General features: G+C 38.5%; 1 protein-coding gene across 1 annotated transcript in view; it reads right to left on the bottom strand.

Moving 5' to 3' along the window:
• Positions 1 to 26,961, bottom strand: part of GABBR2 (gamma-aminobutyric acid type B receptor subunit 2) — a 656,884-nt gene that overhangs the window by 339,369 nt on the left and 290,554 nt on the right. The window contains exon 4 of the mRNA XM_075826778.1: positions 1,177 to 1,278. Within this exon, the coding sequence (XP_075682893.1) occupies positions 1,177 to 1,278 (102 nt within the window). The remainder of the gene's footprint in view (positions 1 to 1,176; positions 1,279 to 26,961) is intronic.

The following is a 26,961-nucleotide window of genomic DNA, read 5'->3' as shown; positions in this document are numbered from 1 at the left end:
GTTCTGTTCTGTCCACAAAATAATATCCAGTCAAGTATTATTTCTGCACCTGCATTATTTAGTATCTCATTCAGACTATTAATTAATATTAATATCTAATTTGTGAAGGTACAGTAGTCATATAGTTACCGGCTTCTAGCAAAACAACTTTATGACGAATAATGAAACAGAATATTCTTATGCTGAGAAGTGAGAAATGTTGCAATGTTAAAAAATAAAAAAGAACCAGTAGATTTATGGTATATCCCCAGTTTGGAGTATTACAATTTAGGAAATTGCATTATATTTTAGGGCCTGTAAAGGACTGCAACACCCAGTCCCCTCATGGTTCTACTGAATTGAACTTAGATCAGCATAGGTCTCTATAGTGACTAAAGTTTAGTTTAGTAGAACTGTGGGGGACGTGGGTGTTGCGGTCGTAAAGTGAACTTTAAAATGTGACTATATTTTTGCTGTCGAGTGAACATAAGGCTGGGTTTTTGCAGCTTATTGTTATTATTGTTTTCATTAGCTTTTTTTTGTGAGTGAATGGGAAAACAACATGTATGTTTTTATTCAATTCTGACTAAAGTTGCTTTTTGAAGGGAACCTATCACGTAGCACATGATGTCCTATCTGTGAGCAAGATGTTATAGAGCAGGAGGAACTGAGTAGATTGATATATAGTTTTCAGGGGGCCCCCTGAAGAAGCGATACGCGAAACGCGCATTGGGGCACCATTGGGGCACCACTTTATCTACTGGGTCATACCACTACACCACTGAATATGGGTAAGCATTTGACTATGACTTTGTCAGGCTTTATTGAAAACTAGGACACTCTTTGAGACGTGATTAGTGACTATTTACATCCTATTTTCACTTTCTCTTTCTGTCCTGACATATGCCCACCTACATGAGTATTGTTTTGAGAGTAATCTCTTTATATCATACATCACTTGTATTGAACCTCTATCTATGTCATGCATTACCTGTATCCAATTCTTATTGAATGTATTTTCATTGTTGATCTAGTTAAATATTGCATTTTAGATTCCTACATGTTGATCAATAAAGATTTTGTACTTTCTTAAACATTTGGATACTTTGGACTCTTTTTTTCTCTAGTTTATATACTGTATATACAGTGTAATATAAACTATAATGTTTATTTAAAAAAATGGTATATATACATTACCTTGAGCTTTTTCACACTGATGCAAGGATCATTGGAAAAACTCTCAGTGTCTGCAATTTGGATATCGGAGTCTTCCAGTTCACCTGTTAAGTCATTTCTCACCTGCCAGGAAATAAAAAGGGAGAGTAAATAAAAAAATTGGTCCCTGTTTAGTTGAGAGCCGATGCACTCCATGACCTTACCTTTGATACGCTGGATTTCAACAGGGCATTTTGATTGCGTTTTTACAGCGTTTTTATTGCAGTTTTGTAGTGATTTTTGTGTGCTTCTTTACAGCTGGGAAAAACGCATGGTAAAAACCGCATGTATTTTTATGTGAATCGCTACGGGTTTGCGATGCGGTTGTGCTTCTCCTGTAATTACTGCATGGCCAAATACCACATCACAAAACGGCGGTGATTTGTGGTAAAGCACATTCCTTTTTCACAGCAATTAAAGGGAATCTGTCACAAGGTTTATTATGTCCTATCTGAGTTCATAATAAAGTAGAGCCAGAGACACTGATTCCAACCCTGTATTCATGAGCTGTGGCTAGCTTCGCCAACCCACCGCTAATGGGCTGTTTTCTCCCTATGCACAATATGGGGAGAAAGCTGACAATCGGCGGCCGGTGGGCAGGGCTACCCGAAGCTCATGAATAAGGGCTGCATGAGAAAAAGTTATTTTGATTGAAACTACTAAATGCTGACAATTGAGTAATAAAGCATTGGAATCATTGTCTCTGGAACTACTTTATGCTGCCCGCAGATAGGGCAGCATAAATCTGGTGACAGATTCCCTTTAAGAAGCACATAAAAATCATTACAAAACTCCAGTAAAAATGCAGTAAAAACAAAATCAAAACGCCCTGTGGAATTCCAGGGTAAAGTACATAGATATAGTATGATTAATGTCTCAATTTTAGACCCTAAAAAATTCATTGAGATTATCACAGGCAGGAGACTATTTAGCATAATAAAATGAAGCTGTAGAGAAAGACCATTGGATCTGTGTAACGCAGATGATTGATTTTTACATTTTTCCAGACCTACATCTAGAAACCTGTTAAAATTTATGGGAGCAATTTATTAATGGTAATTACAAAATGTCTGCATAGTGTCACTAATCGTTAGAAAATCATGGGTGGCCTTCATTAATCTTATGGCACATGGCCAAAATCATCAAGCTTTTTGTAACAGGATTCTAAAGAGGTCAGGCTGAATGGTGGCCAGTGCTGCCTTTCTGAGAACATTTCCATTTTAATGACTTTTAAAATACTACTCAAAATGCAATGAGACTAAGCAGTTACAGTATCCTTCTCTTAACATGATGGACATCCAGTACAATTGGTAATAATGGTATTAAATAGTATGTGTATTTTAGAAAATAGAAGAAAAGATCAACATTTTCAAAATAAAACAATTGACTTTTTAGGTGCTTACAGTGAAACGCGGCCGGTGCAGCGAGAGCCGATCAACAAGACATCGTTGATCGGCGCTCGTTTGCTCCTGTCACACAGAGCTATGCATTGGGACGAGCGGTCATTACTCCGATACTCCGCTCGTCCCCACACATTATTATCATGTCGGCAGCACTCGTTCATCTGCCGATCGCTGCCCTGTTTACACAGGGCAATTATCGGGAATGAGCGTAATATGAACGCTCGTCTTCACGATAATCGCCCAGTGTAAAACCACCCTTTACAAATTTGGGTAATTTGCCCAGAGATTTATTAAATACATAGAAAAAGATCATGTTGTATCAAATGGTGTTTTAATGGAATCTCGGACTAAGGTTTAATAAGTTTCTATTATCAAAATGTCTCTATGGTCTTTGTTCACATAGTAAGCCTTGATGTGGCAGTTAAAAATCAATCAGGCCTTTTAAATAATTGCACGTTCTCATCAGCAGGGGATGTGGTGATACTGTGACAGTATGAGGTCACATTCACGTGGGTGTTTTTTGGTTAGTATTTCTATTATGTGGGAGGAATTTACTAAACACTCTACGCCAGTTCACTAACTTAGATTTTTACTGCTACTTTTAAAACAGGGGGCATGACTTAGTGAGAGTTTACTATTTACGCCATAAACTGGCATAAATTATAGCACAAGTGTACGCCAGTTCATAGCTGGCGTAGATTTGACTTTAAGAGATGCGCCTAATTTATTAGGAGGCATGCCACTCTTATAATTTAAATTCATCTTACCCTGCGTGTTTCAGGTTAAGACTAACCTTATTAAATTTGCCCCAGTATTTGAAAGCCAAAGCCAGTAATGTTCTGGGTCCCAAACATGGAAGTACAAATCTTTCTGTTACATTTTCTATGATTATGTTCACTCCGGGTTGTGGCTTACAAATACTAATGCAAAATACTGACCAAAATACTGTCAAATAGGTCTAAGTCAGGTTTTCTTGGTTGGCTACTCTATACAGAGATAGTCTCTAATATTTTTGGCAAGTTTAATTTTCCAATCCAATTTTTTTGTCTCTTCTGTAAGATGTCTTAAGGCCCTTTTACACTAGCCAATTATGTGTTAACAGGGCAACGATAAGCCGATGAACGAGCAAACGCTTGTTCATTGGCTGATTGTATAGTTTTAAATGCATAAACTTTTATCATTGTCGGCAGGACATGTCCCCGTGTAAACCGTGCTGCCCACATGATGATAATGTATGGGGATGAGCGATTGTAGTACGAGCGCTCATTCCCATACTAACTCCTTGTGAAAGGAGCAAAGGAGCGCCGATCAACGAGCTGTCCCATTGATCGACGCTCGTTTACATGGCCCACGTTGGGCCATGTAATACTACCTTTAGTAAAAAAAAAAACTATAATCTGGGATTCCATCGCATCCATCAACCAACCACAAGTCATTTTTAAGGTTAGTTTTCAAATGACCTTTTGTTAGGTATTGACTAGCTATGAACTATTAGTAGGTGATTTCATAAATTCCAATAATCAGGTATGCTCAGGACTCGAGTGCTGCTGAATCAATTTGGAACATTTCTAAGAAAAATGCAAAAATAAAAGTAAAACGTGTTGAAACTTTTAAGAAATCCTATCCCAGCCCTTTATAAGAGTTGCAAAGTCATTATTAATGTGTTCTGCAGAAGTTCACATGCTTCCCACAATTAGTTTTTTAGTGTCTAAAACGAGAATAAATGACAGGAAAACATGGTAAACGTGGTGATGGACTAACGTACAATATACTCAGAAAAGGTCATTTATGATTTTTAAGGTCTGCATTTGGATCCTGAAGATTTTGGAAAATTGGGTGATTCTGAAGTTTGAGACTATTTCAGGAGCATTCCAGTCATGGTGAAAAAGAAGGTCTCACACGTTTCGAACCATGCACTTCTTAGTCATAGCATATCAGGAAATCACAAACAAGGATATTTCACAGCAAAAGGGACCAATCACAATGCATGATGCCTTAACTCCTTGAGGACGCAGCCTGTTTTAGCCCTGTGGTACAGACGATTTTTTTCAAATATGGCATGTTACTTTATGTGGCAATAACTTTGGAATGCTTTTACCTATCCAAGCGATTCTGAGATTGTTCTCTCATGACATATTGTTCTTTATGTTAGTGAAAAAATGTGGTCGATAAATTCAATATTTATTTGTGAAAAACACAAAAGTTTCGAGAAAATGTGCAAAAATTTGCATTTTTCTAAAGTTAAATATCTAGTTGTAAAACAAATATAAATACCAAAATAGTTACTAGTTAACATTTCCCATATGTCTACTTTATGTTTGCATCATTTTTTGAATGTCCTTTTATTTTTCTAGGACCTTACAATGCTTATAACTTTAGCAGCTATTTCTCACAATTTCAAAAGGCTATTTTTTCAGGGGACAAGTTCAGTTCTAAAGTGGCTTTGAGGTCCATATATATTAGAAAGTCCCCATAAATCACCCCATTTTAAAATCTGAAAATTTCTTAACCCTTTAAGCGTTTCACAGGAATTAAAGCAATGTAGAGGTAAAATTTACAAATTTCACTTTTTTGGCCGAAATTAATATGTAACCCATTTTTTTCTGTAACACAGAAGATTTTACCAGAGAAACGCAACTCTATATGTATTGCCCAGATTCTGCAGTTTTTAGAAGTATCCCACATGTGGCCCTAGTGTGCTAATGAACTTGAACACAGGACTCAGAAGCAAACGATCACCTAGATGATTTTGGGGCCTCATTTATTTTAGAATATATTTTAGGCACCATGTCAGGTTTGAAGAGGTCTTGTGGTGCCATACCAATAGAAACCCTTCAAAAGTGACCGCATTTTGGAAACTACACCACTCAGGGAACTTTTTTTAGTTGTATAGTTAGCATTTTGACCCCACATATGTGGTAATAAACGGCTGTTTGGACCCATGGCAGGGATTAGAATGGTAGGAGAGCTATTTGGCCTTTGGAGTGTATAAGTGTATTATCTGGCCTCTGGTTGCCATGACAACCATCGGCAACCCCCACAATCGCATTGTGGGGGCTGCTGATCTGCTACAAACCCCCTAAATGCGGTGATCGCAATCATTCACCGCATTTCTGGGGTTAATTTCCAAAATCAGCGACGATGGACTGGTGATCCGCAAGAGTATAGTGTCAGCTGTCGGAGAGTATAGTGTCAGCTGACTTCCCGGTGCACACTGTCATCGACAGTGTGCACCGGGAACCACTGAGTAACTTTCTGTCACTCTGACAGGAAGCCTATGAGGACCAGCCGGAGGCCGACCCTCATAGGCTTCTGTACATGGCAGAACCGGAGGCTATGGTCTGGCTCCCAGTTGCCATGCCAACCATTGGCAACCCCCGCAATCACATCCATGCTTAGTTTTAGGCAATTATTTTCACCAAGATTTCAAGCCACACTCTACTCTCTATGCCATGCCATTTTTGAGCACGGTGCCAAAAGTGTTTAAAATAGTTAATAAATTTAGAAGCTCAATTTCTCCCAAAATTCTGGCGCATTTTGATTAGTAATTCGGCCCCATTGTTTTCTATCTGGAGTATAACAATACCACAGCTAAAAGTAGGTAAATAAACAATAATATAATTTTCTAATAATGAGATATTATGCTGTCAGAGGCACTGACATTGAGTCTTTTATTTTAATGAAACAAGTAAATCAACTATAATTGTCCTGTATGGTTCAAAAGGGTAAGACAACGAGGGTACGATCAATGAACAGCTTTGATTAGCTAGAGTGAAAAGTCAGTTTTACCTGTCATAATTTTTTACATTTAATCAAAGAGAAGCCAAACAATGGTCACTAAGGTTTTCTACGCTGTTAAAATTGGCGAAGACAGATGAAATTGAAGCTGGAAAAATTCTGTCACAGGAAAACTGATCTGGATAAGGGCATGGTCTTCTCAAAGTGGTGGTCTTTTGGAGAGGTGTCACTGTATTTTATTATATGACATTATCTGCTTTCCCATGAAGTATCACAACATTCAAATCAAAGCAGCTATAGGGCTGGACAATAGTAGATCCAAGATGTCAAAGAACAGATCTGGATGTGATAAATTCTTGCACACCAATAGCTAGCCAAGTAACAGAAGTAAAATAATGGTCTTCTATGTAAAAGAGATTCTGCCTTGCGTGCATCACATCACATCACATCACATCACATCACATCACATTGCTACACTGATCAGTTTTGGTAAATTACACTAGAGTTACATTATGACTTTATTCACAAAACTGTTGCATAAAGTTCCGCAACAGAGACGACCATAGGAACAGGTAGAGTTTCACTATTTATGCAACTTAACGTCTGCTACAGTGAAATACAAAGAAGTTGCATCTTTGATGCAGTTATAGTGCAAGATCCAACAATTTCACAACTGTTACTCATAATAGAAGTGAAAGGGAAAAGAGTTGTGCACTTATCAGGGGAAAAAAATAGCAATGTGAGTTGTGCAACAGTTGCATCATCTAGTTTTAGTCATAGCGCTTAACTGCAACAGGTGGTGTGTGACAAAGTTGTAATGTAGTGTAATTGTAGTGTAATTGTATTAGCAAGTCCCTATACAAATACACTAAGAAAGTGGGCTCCAAAAAGGGGTCGTTTTATTTAATCGTTTCTGTCATCTCTTTTCAAAAATACTGAAACACAAATTTCTACACGTATAAGATGTGCTAAGCAAAGTGTCTTCCAATAATTTGGATGATTTATCAATAATGAATATTGCAAGTCCATCATTTCTAAGGCAAATCTTGTCCATTGGTTGGAAGTGTTGGAATTGTAGCTCTGCAGACATATTTTTTTTGGGGGAACATACAGCGGCCTACGTTGCGCATTGACTTTCATTATAACTAAATGTATACCGCGCTGTATATGTTTTCTGTGCGGGATGCCTCTGTATCAAAAAGTGCAGTTAACTATGCTATTCAGTTCAGTAAAAAAAAAAAAGTATGCCAACACACACTGCCATGACATATAACACTCTTTTGGTTTACGCTGGGTCAACGGGGACCTATGGATACACTCAGTGTAAGTGCCGGGAGCTTACCATGGTTTGCACTGTGAACATAGCCGTGCATCCAACAAGTTTATATTTCATTATGTCACACATTTTCTTCGATAATCTTTGAACAACAGCTTGCAGGTAGGATATATTTTGCTTCCTTATAGTCTGGCTCCTCTATATGGTAAAGAAAACTTTGACTAAGTGGATAGGATATTTTAGTTTACAAAAATAGCTTTGCCTAGAGAGTTAAATATGATGATCATTCAATTTCTAGGTGTACTTCCACGTATAAAGTGCACACACAGCTCATGTGCCTTCTATTTCCATTACATTCTGAAAATACCTAATGTAATTACTAATGTTGTTCGTGATTAGTGGAAAGACAGTGAGCTGAATTAAAAAGTTAGTAATTCACAGGGATGGCTTAAAGTGATTACATTTGAAGAGGATTGCCTGATAATCAGTCTGTTGGCACTGTAATGGACTGATATGCATCTGTCAGGCTCCACAACCTTACTCAGTTTCTTCAGTGTTTAACCTATTTAAAAAGGTTAGCACATAGCGAAGAGGAAATGAAAAGATAAATGACACTCAACCAGACGTGGAGATGGTAAATAATGCAGAGATGTCAATGCAGTAGGTTTATGAAATGGCCCTATAATCTTGAACTACATTTTATGACACATTAGGTGCATGAGTAGAGACAAGTGAATGTTTTATCTCTTCCTTGTTACTAAACTCATTTGTGTATGTGTGTGCGTCTATATAAATATATATATATATATATATATATATATATATATATATATATATATATATATATATATAGAGAGAGAGAGAGAGAGAGACAGAGAGTGAGAGATAAATCCACCATCCAGCAGCGCGTATGGTGGCAACTCAATATTTATTGCCAAGATCCTGAAGTTTTTATAAATATCCCACATGTGGCTCTAGATGGACAGAAGTACAGGCCTCGGCAGCAAAGGTGCACCTAGTGGATTTTGAGGCCTCCTTTTTACTAGAATATATTTTAGGCACCATGTCAGGTTTGAAGAGGGTTTGTGGTGCCAAAACTGTGGAAACCCCCAAAAGTGACCCCATTTGGCAAACTATACCCCTCAAGAAATTTATCAAGGGGTATAGTGGGCATTTAGACCCCACAGGCTTTTTGCTGCATTTTGTGGAATTAGGCTGTGCAATTGAAAATCAATTTTTTTTATTTTTACAAGGAATAAAGGAGAAAAAGCACCCAACATTTGAAAAGCAATTTTTAGATTACGGCAATACCCCATATGTGGTCATAAACTGCTGGTTGGACAAACGGCAGGGCTCAGAAAGGCAGGAGTGCTATTTGGTATGTAGATTTTGCTGGATTGGTGTCTGGTCGCCATGTCGCATTTGGAGAGACCCCCCTTAAATGTGACCCCATTTTGGAAACTAGAACCCTTGAGGATTTTATTGTAGTTTTCATGGGGTACATGCAACTTTTTTGAGACGTGGTGACTAAAAATTTACAGCGTTTACATGTGCTATAAACGACACATTCACTTTATTCTACTGGGCGATACAATTACGGTGATATGTTTATAGTTTTATAGTCTTATGGTGTTTGCACAATAAAAGATTATTTTATAAAAAATAATTTACTTTTTGTGTTGCCATAACTTTTTTATTTTTCCATCAAGAAAACTGTGTGAGGGCTTGTTTTTTTGCGTAACAAACTGTAGTTTAGATCAGTACAATTTTTAGTACATGCAACTTTTTTATCGCTTTTTATTCCATTTTTTTGAGAGGTGAAGTGACCAGAATTTTTTAATTCTTGTATGGTTTATTATTATTTTCTTTTTTCAGCGTTCACCATGCGGGATAAATAATGAAATACTTTTGTAGTTCAGGCTGTTACGGACGCGGCAATACTAATTATGTATAGTTTATTTGTTTTATTTATTTTTTTCTAATAAAGGACTGATAAGGGAATTTTTACATTTATTACTTATAAACTTTTATTTTTTTTATTTTTATACAACTTTTTTTAACTTTTTATTTTATTCCACTAGGGGAATAAAGGACTGATAAGGGAATTTTTACATTTATTACTTATAAACTTTTATTTTTTTTATTTTTATACAACTTTTTTTAACTTTTTATTTTATTCCACTAGGGGACTTGAAGGCAGGAGGCCCTGATCGCAATTCTAATACAATTCTAATGTATTAGAGCTATAAGCAGCTCACTGACAGCAAGCATAGTGGGTCCTGACTTTATCAGGACCTACTGGGCTTCTGTAGATGGCATAGCCGGAGGCCATTGTAAGGACTCTGGTTGCCAAAGTAACCATCGCCGCCCGCAATCATGTCGTACACATCTGTGTCGGGCTCCGGTCATGGGTTCCATTGGAACTTTCCGTCAGGGGAACCCATGAACGGAAACTATAGGTTTCCGTTTGCATAACCATTGATTTCAATGGCCACAGAAACGGTGCAAATGGTTTCCGTTTGTCACCGTTGTGTAAGGGTTCCGTCATTTTGATGGAATGAATAGCGCAGTCGACTACAGTATCGATTGCGGGTTTTCAAAAGAGTCCTGAAAGGGAACAGAACAAAATTATACTAAGTTGTATTCATTATGTAATTACTTAATAAAAATAGTTTTTGTATTATTTATGCAATTACCTAATACAGATATTTTTTTTAAATCTATATTGGGGTATATATGGCTTTCCTGCTGTTGGTGTGCGTTTCCAGATGAAGGTACCTGAATGGTAAGTGTATAAAGCAGGGATTCTTAATCCACTGAGGACTCACCAGCCAGAATATAGATATTCCTGGGCATTAACATTGGTTGTAACCCATGCCAGAAATGTTAAAATTCCCCTAAATGTATCCTAAAGTTTGTACCTGAACCCTGTAGAACATTAAAATAATCACAAAAGGAGTCAGTTGTGTTAATACCATAAAGAGGCCTGTACTGTATAGAATCATATAATCTAGTCATGATTCTTTTATAAAGTTCTCTTTTTCTAGGATAATATGAGCTGTCCTGAGTCATCAATATCATTATATTATAAACTCCACATCGACGAATATTACTGAAGTATTATAGTTGAATAACCCACAAAAGTGAAGTGATCACAAAATGCATGGTTTCCCTACTCCCGGATGACAGGTCTGGGAAAGAACAATAGAATAGAAAAAATAAAATAAAATACTGATTTGAGGTAAGTGGCATAGTGCTATGACCAAATACAAAATACTATTATGGCTGTCTCAAATGGCAACGGGCAACACATATGAAGCAGTTATGGAGAAGATGTAGACATATAAAAAGATGAATACAGAAATATTAATGCTATACCCTTGAAGGAGAATGTCATGTCACAAATCACACAAACAGAGATGAAAAAAATGAAGTGAAAAATACTTTATATGTCAAAACACAAAGGATATCTCTCTGACTATAATTACAGATGTAAACCATTTCCAGGGACACTTGTCCTTTGGTAGACAAGGTGACTTTAAAGTTTCAGCATGTTTTAAAGCAGCGGTAAACTTATTCTACCTTTTCTTAAGTATTTGAGCACCTGTGTCTTTATAAACCTATTAAAATTTATTGTTAACATATTAATAGATTTTTTTGTTAATTTAATTCCTTTTTTACATCAATAGTCTTCTATATTACATTATATCTTAAGCTTTAAATGTAAAATTGAGTCTACAATTCAGATAGATACATACTCAACACAACAGTTTGAGGTAATTTAAGAATAAGCAGCTTCCTGAATAATGTATTTTCATAATGTCTATTTATGGTAGTCTCTTACTTTAATATCTGAATATCCATAAAACTGTGTGTCAACCAGTGGCGGATTAAGTGTACCATGTGCCCTGGGCTGTTGACACAACTTGGGCCCCCTCCTTCCCCCTCACATGCAATGCAACCCCCGCAACCTGCTGACACTGTACACGTCAGTGCCCCTGACCTGATGGATACAAGTTTTAGCGCTAGATACAGTTGCTCTGTAGAAAGAATACAAAGCAGTTGTATCTGAAAAAGTAACATGTCATAGTGACATGTCAGAAGTTTTAATCGGTGGGACCCACACGATCGCTAAAAGGAAGTGGCAGAAGCGCTTGGTTGAATGCTGTGCCGCTTCGTTTCTGACAGGCATTCCTCCAAACGGTGTACAGTCTCAATAGAAAGTCTATGAGTCCATACACCACTCGCTAGGCTTTCCGAGAAAAGTCGATCAGAAACAAAGCCGGACAGCACTCACCCTAGCGCTTCTGCCACTTTGTTTTAGCGATCGGTGGCAGTCTCAGTGCTCGCACCCCCACCTATCAAAACTTCTGACATTTCACTTTGACATGTCAAAAGTTTTTTAGAAGTTTAGTTACCCTTTAAGCAGTTAGACACCCCTCCCCTTGCAGTAAAATAACTACTGAGGGCTGTATGGGGGGATTCTATTGCAAGGGGATGTCAGGTTGTCTGACTGACTGCTGAGGGCACTATGTCTGAGCGTCTAACAGCTCTGTGGAGGAAGATAGAGCCCTTAGCAGTCAGTCAGACAATCTGACCTCCCCTTGCAATATAATAACTACTGAGGGCTCTATGGGGTGATTACACTGCAACGGGGGTCTAACCAACTAACTGACTGCAGTGGGCTCTATGAAGGGGTGAATAATCCCCCCATCCCCCATAGAGCCCTCAGTAGTTTTTATACTGCAAGGGGGGGGTTTGAGCATCTAACTGACTGCTGAGGGCTCTATGGGGAAAAATTATTATTCCCCCATAGAGCCCGTTGCAGTCATTTAGATGGTTAGCCCCCCCATGCTCCATAATCCCCCCACAGCGACGGCCATTAACATTAATGTCAGTTAGGGCAGGAGGATGAATGTGCAGTACACTAACCCTACCGCCCTGCTCTTCCCTTCAGACCTCGGTTTGTGAATGGGGTGCTCTCCTTTTCCTCGCTGGCAGCGTGCACAGCGTCAGAGAGTCATGTTCTACCACTGGCAGACATGTGTAATGTATGTTAGCCTATTTATCTAGAACTATCCCGGCCCAACCCGCCCCTGCAATTGCTCTCCCTGCCCCTCCTCCCCATCTCCGCAGCGGCCGTCAGCAGTGCTAGCGCATTAAATAGTTCTTATAGTTGTTATTAAGATTATGTGACGCTGGAAACCCCCATATGATGATCCGCCATTGATGTCAACACTTTTACGTTTTGATGTATGTAACTGATACCTTTTTGGTTTATCTGTGCTTAACAAAACCTTATCACTCTCCATATTAGATCCAGTGGAAACAGAAAAAGGACACCTTTTGGGCGCTCATGTGTTCACAATGACAATGAATGTGTGGTTGTTTTTTTTTTTTGATAGCTGGAAGGAAAAAAGTTGTATTACTTTAGTGCAGCTCATCATAATTTACTTTTCAATATACTTGACAGATATTGAAGTTCCTACTCTCACCCTCTAGTAACTGACTTATTACTGCCTAACTAACCTACTGATTTATTTATTTTTATCACTAAAGAAAGAAGTGATTCTCTACTGAAGGGTTTGAATGGAACCTCATTGTACTTTTTTCCATAAATAATTTCTATAAATATTTTTGAAAATTGAGAAAGAAAGAAAAAAATTCATGTATGCAATGAAACACATATAAGATACATTATATAGACAAAATATTATATAGTGGCATTCAGGGCCGGCTCCAGGTTTATGTGGGCCCTTGGGCGACGTAGACTGGGTTGGCCCCTTTGCGGGCGAACTCACGGTGGCAGTATAACGGAAGAAAACTGCAGTTTGTGCCCACATATAGAAGTTAGGCCCTGTTTATGCCCCAAAATAGAAGTTAGGGCCCCAGTTTGTGATCCCATTAAAAGTTAGGCCCCCTTTATGTCCCCATATTGAAGTTTGTGCCCCCATGATATATAGTGCCCTCTGTGACCTCTGTGGATAGTGCCACAGTGCCCTCTGTGGATAGTGCTCCCTGTGGATAGTGCCACAGTGCCCTCTGTAGATAGTGCCAGAGTGCCCTCTGTAGATGGCCGTAGATTCTGCTCCTAGAGGGAGCCCCTGATGTCACTGTCCATATATGCATAGTGACTTCAGGGGCTGCTCTAGGAGCGGAATCCCCAGCCAGCGCATCAGCAATGCTCTGGCCGGGGATTCCCGGTCAGGAGGAGCCTCTGACAGGGATGTCAAGGCTCCCTCTAGATGCGGAATCTGCGGCAAGAGCGTCGGCAACACTCTGGCCGAGGATTCCGCTCCTGGAAGAGCCATGATGGCAGCCTAAAGCACCCAGTGGCTGAGTCGGCCCTCCCAAGGGTAGTGGGGCCCGGCACTTGCCCGGATTTACTGGGTGCTGAGGCCAGCCCTGGTGACATACATTAACCTGAACTTCATCGCACTTTTAATGGTAAAAAGGCGTTTAAGCCCTTAATGACAGGGATTGTTTGGGCCTTGAAGGCTATGTAAACCTGTGTAGCGTTTTTTTTTGTTTATTTGTTTTTATTAAAATGCTATGTACACCATTGAAAGTTTTTTTTTAATTTATTGTTTTATGTTATTAGAAACATTTTTTAAATTGACTTTTATTAAAAATGTTCTTTTGTTTTTCCGATACAGCTTCTATCTACCCTCTACACATAAAAGCTGTATCGTTTGCTATCAGCCGATTCTGTCAGTTTGTCTTTTACACAGGACCAACATAATATCAATCCCATCTTCTAATTTGATGAACTTTGAGATCGTTATTATTGTGTCAGCAGCAGAAAAATGGACAACATCTATGGATCAAATATACTTGCATATATCAATGGGTCACAGCTAAACATGAACGCCTGAATGTAGACAATGCTACAAAAGATGAGGAGTAAAGTGCAGTAGTAAAAAAGTATATTACTAAGCATGCAGGCTGCAAGTACAAAGAATTATATTAGAAACCCATATTTCAAGATCACATGGAATGGCGTCCACCCCCTCTGCCATGGCCTAATAATCAGATACCAATGGCAGACCTGCGCAAACAAGCACCCGCCCGTGACGGATATATCCATCATTGTTTGTTAACGGGTTAGGACATATTTCCAGCTACGGGCTTAACAGTTTATATTCTTCAGCTTGTAGTAGATTGTTTTTTAGAGCTTTCCATTGTGACAGAACTGTAGTCTGCAGGTGCAGCTTAGCTTCATGGTTTTATGGAAGCCTCAGGAGGTCTGATATCCACCTGTGGCCTTGTTTAAGCTCAAGCCCATCACAATCTCAAGAAGTCAGATTTTTAATAAAGCAAGGATAGAATGGTTATATACTTAAAGCAAATAAATCTGTGAAAAATAAATACTAGGGTAATTGCCACACTGAGCCATATAAGCCTCATTAAAGGAGAATCCTGGCATTAATGCTCTAAATCCTTTAACCATTGTTAGAAGACTGAATGGAACTTAAAGAGATGAATAATTCCCTATACATTTACTAGAATATTATTGGTTAACCTGAGAATCCATTGGAATATTTTAATAAGGCATTTATGATCCACATATCTTATTCGTATCTGATATCCTGTTTTATTTGAATGTTTACAGCCATTAAGTTCTATTTTTACCCAAGATCATTCTAAAATTGTTATATGTTTTTTTTTTTTTCAAGAAAGGATCTTTACAATAGAGTATAATAGCTTATATTTTATACAAGATCATTTATTTTAAACCACTACAGTACATACAATGTAGCATCTGATTATTTACCTCCAGGATAAATCTGAAGAGAAACTGTTCCTTAAAAGGGGCTATCCCACGAAAAAACAATTTAAATTGAAAGAACATATAAAATGAAGTATATTTGCAATATAAATGCATTAAAAACAATGTTTGTTTGCTGATATAACTTTCATTGGTGTCAGTGGCAGAGCTTCCTAGTTTTTCTAACACATATTGAATCCTGTGTCCACCTTTACCAGCCGGCAGAAGGGGACACGCATGCGCTGTGCATCTTCATTTCCCGGCTCTGCATCGAAGCTGCGCACAAATACCTATTTACGATGCTGCCAATTGAACAAACACATAGGATTGTGAAATTAAAAAATGTTCTTTTACATTTAATCTATTTTTTGTGGGATAACCCCATTGTAGCTTCTTTGCTACAATGAAATGGCAATTCCATTGACTATCTGAAGCATGGAATGGTGCAATTCTAGTAAAACATTACATTTGAGGTGCTAATGCAGCAGATAAACATATTAAATAATGATGTCCTATATTATCTGCAAAATGAGAATTTTTAACAATATTGAAAATAGGAAATTAGCCATTACTGATGCATACTAGAAGTAAAAATGCTATTACCGAATATTTGCAAACTGTGAGAAGTTATGCTGCAAATCAGCACATAATATAATTTCAGAACTGGTGAATTTTCCAATTGCTGCTAGCAAATATTAACAGGGTTTAAACAATACAGAACTCTATTTTTATTCATATTTTAGTTGCGTTTTCTGGAGCTAAAGCTACATGTAAGCACCGAAAAGTAAATCCTTTTGTCATTCAGAGGAGTCTCTAATCCCACCAGATGTTGATCATAAGAGAGTCCTAATGAGAACTAGTCATGGCAGATGGATTGCACACTCATTTTTATGCAATTCATATGTGCATGGAACACTAGAAGGTTATTGTTATTTTTGTCTATTGTTATTGTGTTCATACTATACCAATGTTGATAAAGAAAGCTTAGCTTCTCATAAGCTTCTCAACTCCCCTTTCTATCTCAAATGCAGAATTGCATCATACAAGAAGGCAAGAGTTGTATCAAAAGTTTTTAGAGTTGGAAAAGTACTTCATGCTATCATATATACGCGGGAATCTCACTGCTAATTTTTTAGCAAAGATCTATAATATTTGTATTTGTTACAATGGACTGGGCATAATGGGTTAATGAGTCTCCAGGTATGCATTTCCTTCAGTTTCTATGTAATTGCTTTTCTTTTTTATAGTCACAAATTCATATCTTGAGAACACTTAAAGTACTGCAGTATATTAAAATTTCAAAATGAACTATTTGTTGTGCAGGCAGTATGTTCCTCATGACTGAGATCCCTGATCTATTACTATATTGATATCAGTTCTTTAGAAATTAAGCCTTAGTTTTGCTGAGTACGCTAAGGCCTTCTTTACAGTTTTTTTTTGTTGCGTTTTAAAAGGCATGTAAAAAAAATGGCACCTGTTTGAAAATGGCTTTCTGGACATTTTTGAAGTTCTAGGTGAGAAGCCTATATAGAAAAAGGCCTAAAAAAAACACCATATCTAGAGCTTGCTGTGTATTGATAAAAATGCCACTGACTCCAAAGACACCATTAAAATGCCACAAACCAAAACATTGTGCATGTACAATAGATATCTTCATATTTGACTATAGTCTTTTAGTAAGATCTTTAAGTCCCCAAAAATACAGTAGAAATGTCACGGAAAATGCTGCTGAGCAATGTGTGTGCAACTGACCTAATTTTTTTAAATGGTGATGTCAGACGCTGATACCACGTGGAGAGACCGGCCTGTCTTCGATTTTGAATCTAGCACTCCTGAACTTTCCTCTAAAGGCCAGACGCCTGGTCGGACAGACTCCTTTGATGAGAACCTTGATCACGGCCATAGTATACGGGTCCCACTGGTTTGTGAATAACCCTAATCCGGAATACCTTTATAATTGCTGCATTAAACACTCACCGTGTGGTTGAATATCGTGATGACCTCCAAATATAGCCATCGCTAACAAGGTGGGATGCTAATGTATGCCTAGGATTATGGAGTCAATGATTTGCATTAATCAAAGTCACTCAGATGGGAATACCCATATCCAGAGTGGATACATAAGCTCAAGTGGCCTTTTTTTGATGAGCAGTCTAATTGCATATTAGACTGAAAGGTTCAAATGACAATCTTCTTTCTTGGATTGCTTCATTACGGCCAGTACGTGAATGTTTTCTGGGGATCAGCACTCTATATTGCCTTATAATGATACCTATGACATTTTGCTCCAAATCCGATACCATGGAGATTATGGCGGGGGGGGGGGCACAATAATGTGCTCTGAGAGCTATTCGATATTGATCGGACTGGCTGCTACACTCTTTTTTTTCCCCTGTTTTTCATGGATTTCACTGGCCTATGTAATAGTCATTATGTTTGTGAAGGCAAATGTACTTTTTTGTATTTATTATTACTTGTTTTCAATCTGAATGAATTTGTTAAATAAATTATATTTTTAAATTGTCCTACATTTCTAGCTTGAGTATCTACAGCCCAACTAGTGCACTGTTGTTGTTTTTGTTGTAACTTTAAATGGCATCAGATAAACTGAAATTCGACTTGTTTGTTTTCCCTTTTTTTTTTTACTGTTGGTAAACCTAAAGATAATGTATAATTTCAATGAAATGATAAATTATATATGTACACACTTCCCATCTCAAATTTCTATCATCTCTTAGGATTTAGGACACTAATATGTTATACCCTTGACACCAATGTTTCATCTACTAGAAACAGATAAAACAGACACGGCGCCACATGGTGCAAAATAAAAGCGATAAAAACCAAGGGGCAAATGGAGGGAATTTGCTCACCTAGGGTCGTGGACACCGGTTAGGATGTCGTAAACGTATGAGAGCTGCTGCCAGGTCCGTGCACAAACAAAGCAAGTTTGTTGTCAAGAGATACTGCAAATCCAACGGAGAAAAAGGGGACCAAAACGGCGCTGCTCAGAATGGATAACAGATGAAAGGAAATTGTGAATAAATAATAAATTTATTAGGAATAAGGTAGGCTACGCGTTTCGACGCCGGACTGGCGTCTTCATCAGGCCAATGCACACAGTGCGGTAGTTGCACCTTTATATACATGGAGGAATTGACAAAAGGTTGGCTAAAAATTAGTGAAAAAAACCGCCAAACATAGGCGGGTCAGAGGTCAGACAGAGCGTTTACCTGATGTTTACAAACATATTTTAAGATTTACATAAAAACATAATGACATAAATGTATTAAAAGATGCCTCTATGGAGAAAAACACAAATTGAACCTTTTATGAAACGTTGACATTTCTAAGGAGAATGTGTATCTCAAGAAAGGCTGGTGACACGCAGGGTTTGAAACGCACAACAGTTCAACATGTGGGAAGTGAGCCGCACGATGGAACGCAACACGTAGGTAGGGTCGATTTGTGAATGAATGGACTCTGGAACACACCAGGACCGCAAACAGTGGGTCACGTGGGGCAAGGAAAGTGACCACAAAACATCAGGGACATGCACCGTATATTGGGCTGCAAGACTGCAAGGGCGATTGAACCGGAGCAGGGTACGTAATTCAAAAAAATTTATTTGTATTTCGGACCGTATTAATATAAAATATAAATTGATGTGATTTTATAGGATAGAAAAAGAACGTGAAAAGGAAGGATAATTAAATTATATATATATATAAGAGGAAAATATAAAAATGAAAATGAAATAAAAATAAAAATAAAAATGAAAATCGAAAGAAATGGGAAAAGAGAGATGGGGGGGGGGGATTTTGGGCGTGGATGGTACTGTGATAAAAAAAGAAAAGAACCTGAGGGTGTAAGCATACTAGCATTGGATAGTCAAAAAACATGGAAACATGACAGGGACATGAGGCATTTTAATCTAAGGACGTTTCTATGAGGTCATTCAGGCCATTAGGGTGCAGGGTTTCCAATTTGAAAATCCAAAAATTCTCTCTCTGTTTGAGTTTTAAAAACCTATTAGGGATATCCACTGGGATCTGTTCGATCGGGGTAACAACTAAATCATCAAATTTGCAGTTATGTTTGAGGGCACAATGACGTGACACACTCTGTTTTAAAAAACCTTGCTTGACATTGGATCTATGTTTGTTAATTCGGTTTCTTAACGTTTGGGTGGTACGACCTACATATTGCAGGTTGCATGTACACTGCAGTAGGTATACAACATAAGTGCTGCCACAATCTAAATGACTTTTGATAGGATAGTTTATATTGGTTTTTAAGGAATAAAATTGTATAGATTTCTTTGCGATATTTTTGCAGCACAGGCACCTAACATGATCACATGAAAAAGAGCCATTTTTCGTTAAAAGATCCACAGCCTTCTTTTTGTTACTATGTAGCTTGCTGGGGGCTAATAAATTCTTCAATGTTTTCGCTCTTCTAAAGGTGATTAAAGGTTTCGCAGGGAGTAATGTTTTTAAAAAAGGGTCGTTGGTTAAGACGTGCCAATGTCTTCTAAAAATGGACATAATATTCTTACTACTTTTGTTAAATGAGGTGATGAAATTTACATTCTGTTTATTATATTTGTTTTTTATAGTTTTTTCAACAACATCAATATTGGCCGGTATTACTTTTTTAATGCATTCGGATTGGGTCATACCTTTTGCTCTTATCTCCGCACCCTTGATTAGGCTCCTAGGGAAACCCTTTTCTACGAACCTCTTATTAAGAATGTTACATTCTTTGTCAAAACTAGCATCATCAGAACAATTTTTTCTTATCCTCCGATATTGTCCAAACGGGACATTTTTCAACCATGGTGTGTGGTGTGCACTTTTAAAATTCAAATAACTATTTACATCCACGCTTTTAAAATGGGTGCTAGTAGAAAAATGGTTCCCATTATTTTTAATAGTTATGTCTAAAAAGTCAATGGTAGTAGCTGAATATGTATGTGTGAAGGTGAGGCCAAATGTATTTTTGTTTAAAAAATCAATAAAAGCATTGGCAGCAGATTTGTCCCCTCTCCAGATAAAAAACAGATCGTCGATATAACGTTTATAGTAAATAATATGGTTTGTGAATATATGTTCGTTCAGGATAAAAGATTCCTCAAAAGACCCCATATAGAGGTTTGCATATGATGGTGCAAAACGGGTCCCCATCGCGCAACCCTTAATCTGTTTATAAAAATTGTCCTCAAAGGTAAAAACGTTATGTGTTAAAATAAAATCGATACAATCGATAATAAAATTCAGTTGACTATTTGGAAAACGGGGGTCTAGCGCAAGGAAAGAGGAAACAGCCTCCATACCCTGTGTGTGTGGAATATTTGTATATAACGAGGACATGTCTGCAGTAAGAAAACTCAAATCGGATAAATTATATAAGGATTGTAGTTCTAGTAATTCCCTAATTAACTGTGTTGAGTCTTTCAGGTAAGAAGGTAATTTTAAAACAAACGGTTGGAGATGGATATCAATAAAATGTGATAGGTTATTAGTTAAAGACCCTATCCCCGAAATAATGGGTCGGCCCGGGGGGTTAGACAGATTTTTATGTATCTTTGGCAGATGATACATGAAAGGGGTTGCAGGGAAAGGGACCGTAAGAAAAACTTTTTCTTTTTTACATAACAAATTTTCATTAAAAGCAGACTCAATAAGGGATTTGTATTCAGTTTCATATTTCGGAATGGGGTTGAAAGTTAATTTCTCATAAAATAATGTATCGGAAAGTAGTCTTAATGCTTCATTGACATAGTCTGCTCTGTCCTGTACCACGATACCCCCCCTTTATCCGCGGACCGTATTACTATGTTGAGGTTCTTTTGTATATTTTTAAGCCCTTTACGTTGAGAGTAAGATAAGTTGTCTGAAAATGGGATAGATTGCTCTATCGTCTTAAAATCGTTACTTATTAAATTAGAAAAAGTTTCAATTGCAGGGCCACGATGATGGAGGGGGTAAAAATAGGACTTGGGCTGCACATTAGTCCTTACAGGCATGGGGATGTCCACTGGAAGGGAAGCCGTAGGGACCGCAGAGGGGGAGATGGCAAAATGACGTAACAAAGTTAATTTACGTAAAAATGTATTAAGGACGTATTTCATTATTTCATTTTCATTTTTATATTTTCCTCTTATATATATATATAATTTCATTATCCTTCCTTTTCACGTTCTTTTTCTATCCTATAAAATCACATCAATTTATATTTTATATTAATACGGTCCGAAATACAAATTAATTTTTTTGAATTACGTACCCTGCTCCGGTTCAATCGCCCTTGCAGTCTTGCAGCCCAATATACGGTGCATGTCCCTGATGTTTTGTGGTCACTTTCCTTGCCCCACGTGACCCACTGTTTGCGGTCCTGGTGTGTTCCAGAGTCCATTCATTCACAAATCGACCCTACCTACTTGTTGCGTTCCATCGTGCGGCTCACTTCCCACATGTTGAACTGTTGTGCGTTTCAAACCCTGCGTGTCACCAGCCTTTCTTGAGATACACATTCTCCTTAGAAATGTCAACGTTTCATAAAAGGTTCAATTTGTGTTTTTCTCCATAGAGGCATCTTTTAATACATTTATGTCATTATGTTTTTATGTTTTTATGTAAATCTTAAAATATGTTTGTAAACATCAGGTAAACGCTCTGTCTGACCTCTGACCCGCCTATGTTTGGCGGTTTTTTTCACTAATTTTTAGCCAACCTTTTGTCAATTCCTCCATGTATATAAAGGTGCAACTACCGCACTGTGTGCATTGGCCTGATGAAGACGCCAGTCCGGCGTCGAAACGCGTAGCCTACCTTATTCCTAATAAATTTATTATTTATTCACAATTTCCTTTCATCTGTTATCCATTCTGAGCAGCGCCGTTTTGGTCCCCTTTTTCTCCGTTGGATTTGCAGTACCAATGTTTCATGACATCCTTATTTTAAAATGACCTACACTGTAAAATATAATAGTATCTTTGATTTTAGTGCTAGTGCATGCAAGCTAAATACAAGGTTAATTCATACAGAATTGATATAGTATCGATCAAAAAGTTAAAAGTTATTGGCCAACATTTATTATTTCGTTTACTTCAGATTTTACTCAGGTTAAAAAACAAACAAATTAATAAGCAAAAACTAATTTTGTCTTCTCACTCCAAAAAACAAAATAGTTAAGAATAATGGGTGCGGTCAAGCTGTGAATGTACTTTTATAAAAGGCAAAGGTTAAAAAAAAAACGCAAATTAGTGACGCAAATAAATCTGTAAATATCTTAAATTTAGTTAAAATGAACATGATCAAAAGCCGGATATCTATTAATTGAATATAATTTCTGAATAAATAATAACAAAAACATGCAGAATAATGAATAAAATAATAGAAACCAAATTAATTTCATGCATAAATAATAGATGGACAAAGTCTTTGAAAATGGAAGTGGTATGAAGTTTTTTCCTGGAAGATTTAGTTTAAAAAGCCTTAATAGACCACTTGAGAGCAATATCTACATTTATAAACCCCTAGACAAATACAAACTCATTTAACCAATTATCCACCTATAGCAGATTGTAAATAAAATTGATATATTTGATAATTGGCTGCTCAAGTTAGTAATGTATTGTATTGGTTTACATTGCACTTTGCTGTGGGTGTATTGTAGATATATAATAAGTACAGATAAAGAACATCTGGTCTTTATGTACTTTTTTTTTTTTAACATATTAACCTAAAGAGCTATGTGGTGCTGAATGTTTAATGATGGCTTTCCTAGTTCAAAGTGACTCTGTTTCAAAGTGACAATATTTCTAACAAGGTATCCAAACTACCAATATTTTTTCAGTTTATTCGTGTCAGATGACACAGAGCTGTATTCTCAACTTTCTTTCCAGAAAAGAAAAATATATAGAAATGAACAAATGCTTTAGGTTATTTACTGTGATGTTTTTAATATATTAGTGATATTGGAAGCATAGCTGCTACCACCAGGGGTTGAATTTGTCCGGTTCTCCCCCGTTCTCCTGAAATGGTTTTTAAAATAACAGTGGTTTTCGGAACCGAGGAGAAACGGGATCCTGACCCGATCCTCCTGCATTCAATTGTAACCACATCCTTAGGACATGGATGCAATTTAGCAGTCCAGTGCTGGCGAGGTAAGGGAACTATCAGTTCCCTGCCCCGCCATTCGGCTCTTTAAATGTGATGCAGGTGGCGTGATGACCCCGTTGTGCCACCTGTGTCATTCTCGTAGAGCAGACCTGGTCAGAAGAGACCAAGCCTGCATCGCTGAAGGATGGCGTGGGAACAGGGACAGGTGAGCATGTATCAATTATTTTATTTAGTGGGCACTGTGATAGGCACTATTTACAGGTTGCACTGTAAGTGACACTATCTAGAGGGGGCACTGTTAGTGGCACTATTTACAGGGAGCTCTGTGAGTGGCACTATTTACAGTGGGCACAGTGAGTGGAACTATCCACAGGGGGCACTGTATTTAAGGCACTTTATACATGGCACACTGTGTGTGTGGCACTATCTACATGAGGCAATGTGTGTGTGGCACTATCTACAGGGGGCACTATGTGTGGCACTGTCCACAGGTGGCACCATGTATGGCAGTATATTCAGGGGCACTGTGTGTGCCAAAATCTACAGGGGGCACTGTGTGGTGGTATATTCAGTGGCGCTCTTTTTATGGGGGACTCAGTGTGTGGTGCTTTATTTCACAGTGTGTGACACGATTATATTTAAGGGCACAGTGTATGGTGCTATTATATTCAGGGGCACAGTGTGAGGCAGTGTTATATTCAGGGCACAGGGTATGGTTCCTGTTATATTTAGAAGAATAGTGTGTGGCACTATGAGGAATTTATCCTAGTTTATATTTGCAGATGTGTTTAAAAAGTGAGGAACCGAAGACAACTGAGCGGCAAAACTCTGCAGAGATTAGTCATGGCTATGTTACTATGCTTGCTGCTTGCTTCTGGTGTTGTATATATGTACTGAGCTTGCTTCTGGTGCTATATTTATGTACGGAGCTTGGTTATGGTGCTGTATTCATGTATTGACCTTTGTTCTCGTGCTGTATATATGTACTGAGGTTGGTTCTGGAGCAGTATATGTGTACTGAGCTTTGTTCTGGTGCTATATGTATGTACTGAGCTTGGTCCTGGTACTATATTTATGTGCTGAGCCTGCTTCTGGTACTGTATATATGTATTGAGCTTGAGTCTGGTGATGTAAATATGTTCTGAGCTTTATTCTAGTGTTTTATTTATGTTCATAGATTGGTTCTGGTGTTGTATGTATGTACTACTGAGCTTGGTCCTTGCACTGTTTTTATGCATTAAGCTTGAACCTGATACTGTATTTGTACACTAAATTTTTGTATTTCAGGTTGATGCAAATAGCTGGGAGGTTTGCTGCACGGTGCACTGGTCTCCACCCTTCTCACAGTGCAAAGCCTAACTAAATGGGCTGAGCGTGCTTAGCGTGCTTCGGGTACTGAGTGTGCACATATAGGTCTATACATAATGGGTGGATTTAGTATAACAAATGTAGGCACTGTAGGTAGGTAAGCATGATTTTGTAATTATATACATAGAGTGGTAATGCAGTTAAACGTTTTGGACACGGAGCCACACAAGCTTGAAAAGTTTCAAGGACATTACTGATACATATAAAAATAGTTATTTAGAGTCCACATTATTATATAGTATATTTGGAATGTTGGAATTGTTTTATTTGATTATTAGAGTAGTAATAATTTTCCATGGCGCAACCCCCCCTCCAGCAGCCACGTATATATTTGTCAGCAAATTAGAGAAGCTAATCCCACCCCTGACTACCACAAATTCACTTTAATAAAGAGGAGTTGGCAGGGTTAATATTAGTATGATAACGCCTTTCCTTAATCCGTGCCTTTTTATCAGTGGTATCAGAATCAATAAGTCCCTATTCACACGACAGGGATTCTCGGCCGCGCGACGGCCGTTCTTTGAGTGCGAAGTGCATGTGAGGAGGAGGAGATTTTTTTTTCAGTATCTACAGGGGGCTGTTTGGCATAAATCAACAGAGGGCAGTGTGTGGCATTATCTACAGGGGGCTGTGGCAGTATCTACAGGGGCTGTGTAGCATTATCTACAGAGGGAATTGTGTGGCAAAAAAAAATTACAAATAAAATTCATCCATTTTTAAAACGGACAAGGAAAAAAACTGATACAAACGTGACAAAATCATCCATTAAAAACGGAAACACAGTCCGGAATGGAAACAGAACGAATGCAAAACGGACCAAAATGGACGTTTTTATCGACCGACACTTGGACCCTGTCGTGTAAATAGAGCCTAATGCCTTATTCACACGACAGTGAGAAACGGCCATGTGTCACACGGCCATTTTCAGAACAATGATGTTCTATGGGTGTATTCACACCGCCGTTTTTTTACATGTCTTATTTTTGGCCATTTTCACGGCCAGACAGTCCCCATAGAAGTCAATGGATCCGTTTTTAACGGCTGTCAATACATGTAACAACCGTTAAAAACGGATCTGTGACATGGGGACTGGCAAGGGAACTACTAGTTCCCTTGCTGGCTTTCAGCGGCACGATGACACATACTCACCGATGCAGCGCTGTCTTTTTCTGGTGTGGTCGGTAGTCTTCACGGGTTCTGCGAAGGCAACGCGATAATGTCATCGCGCTGCCTTCACAGATCCCGTAAAGACGAGAGACCACACGAAGTCAGCGCTGCATCAGTGAGTATCATCGCCTTCGCAGATCCCGTGAAGACGAGAGACCTTACCTGAAGAAGACAGCGATGGATCGGTGAGTATGTAGGGCATTCATGTCAGGCTGTGTGGCATCATCTACATCGGGGCTGTGTGTCATCATATACAGTAATACAGGGAGGCTGGGTGGCATCATATACAGGGAAGTGTGTGGCATCATATACAGGGGGGCTATGTGACATCATCTACAGGAGGGCTGTGTGGCATCATCTACAGGAGGGCTGTATGGCATCATATACAGGGAGGTGTGTGGCATATACATGGAGGTGTGTGGCATCATCTACAGGGAGGCTGTGTGACATCGTCTACAGGAAGGCTGTGTGGCATATACAGGGAGGTGTGTGGCCTCATATACAGGGAGGCTGTGTGGCATCATATACAGGGAGGCTGTGTGCCATTATATATGGAGGGCTGTGTGGCATCATCTACAGGGATGTGTGTGGCATCATATACAGGGAGGTGTGTGGCATCATCTACAAGGAGGCGTGTGGCATCATCTACAGGGAGGCATGTGGCATAATCTACAGGGAGGCGTGTGGCATCATCTACAGGGAGGCGTGTGGCATCATCTACAGGGAGGCGTGTTGCATCATCTACGGGGAGGCGTGTTGCATCATCTACGGGGAGGCGTGTGGCATCATCTACGGGGAGGCGTGTGGCCTCATCTACAGGGAGGAGTGTGGCATCATCTACAGGGAGGTGTGTGGCATCATCTACAGGGAGGCTGTGTCGCATCATCTACAGGGAGGCTGTGTGGCATCATCTACAGGGAG

This window comes from Rhinoderma darwinii, chromosome 5 (genome assembly GCF_050947455.1).
Source record: "Rhinoderma darwinii isolate aRhiDar2 chromosome 5, aRhiDar2.hap1, whole genome shotgun sequence".
Lineage (NCBI taxonomy): Eukaryota > Metazoa > Chordata > Amphibia > Anura > Rhinodermatidae > Rhinoderma > Rhinoderma darwinii.
The sequence above is the reverse complement of the archived record's forward strand: the minus strand, read 5'-3'. Positions and strand labels throughout refer to the sequence as shown.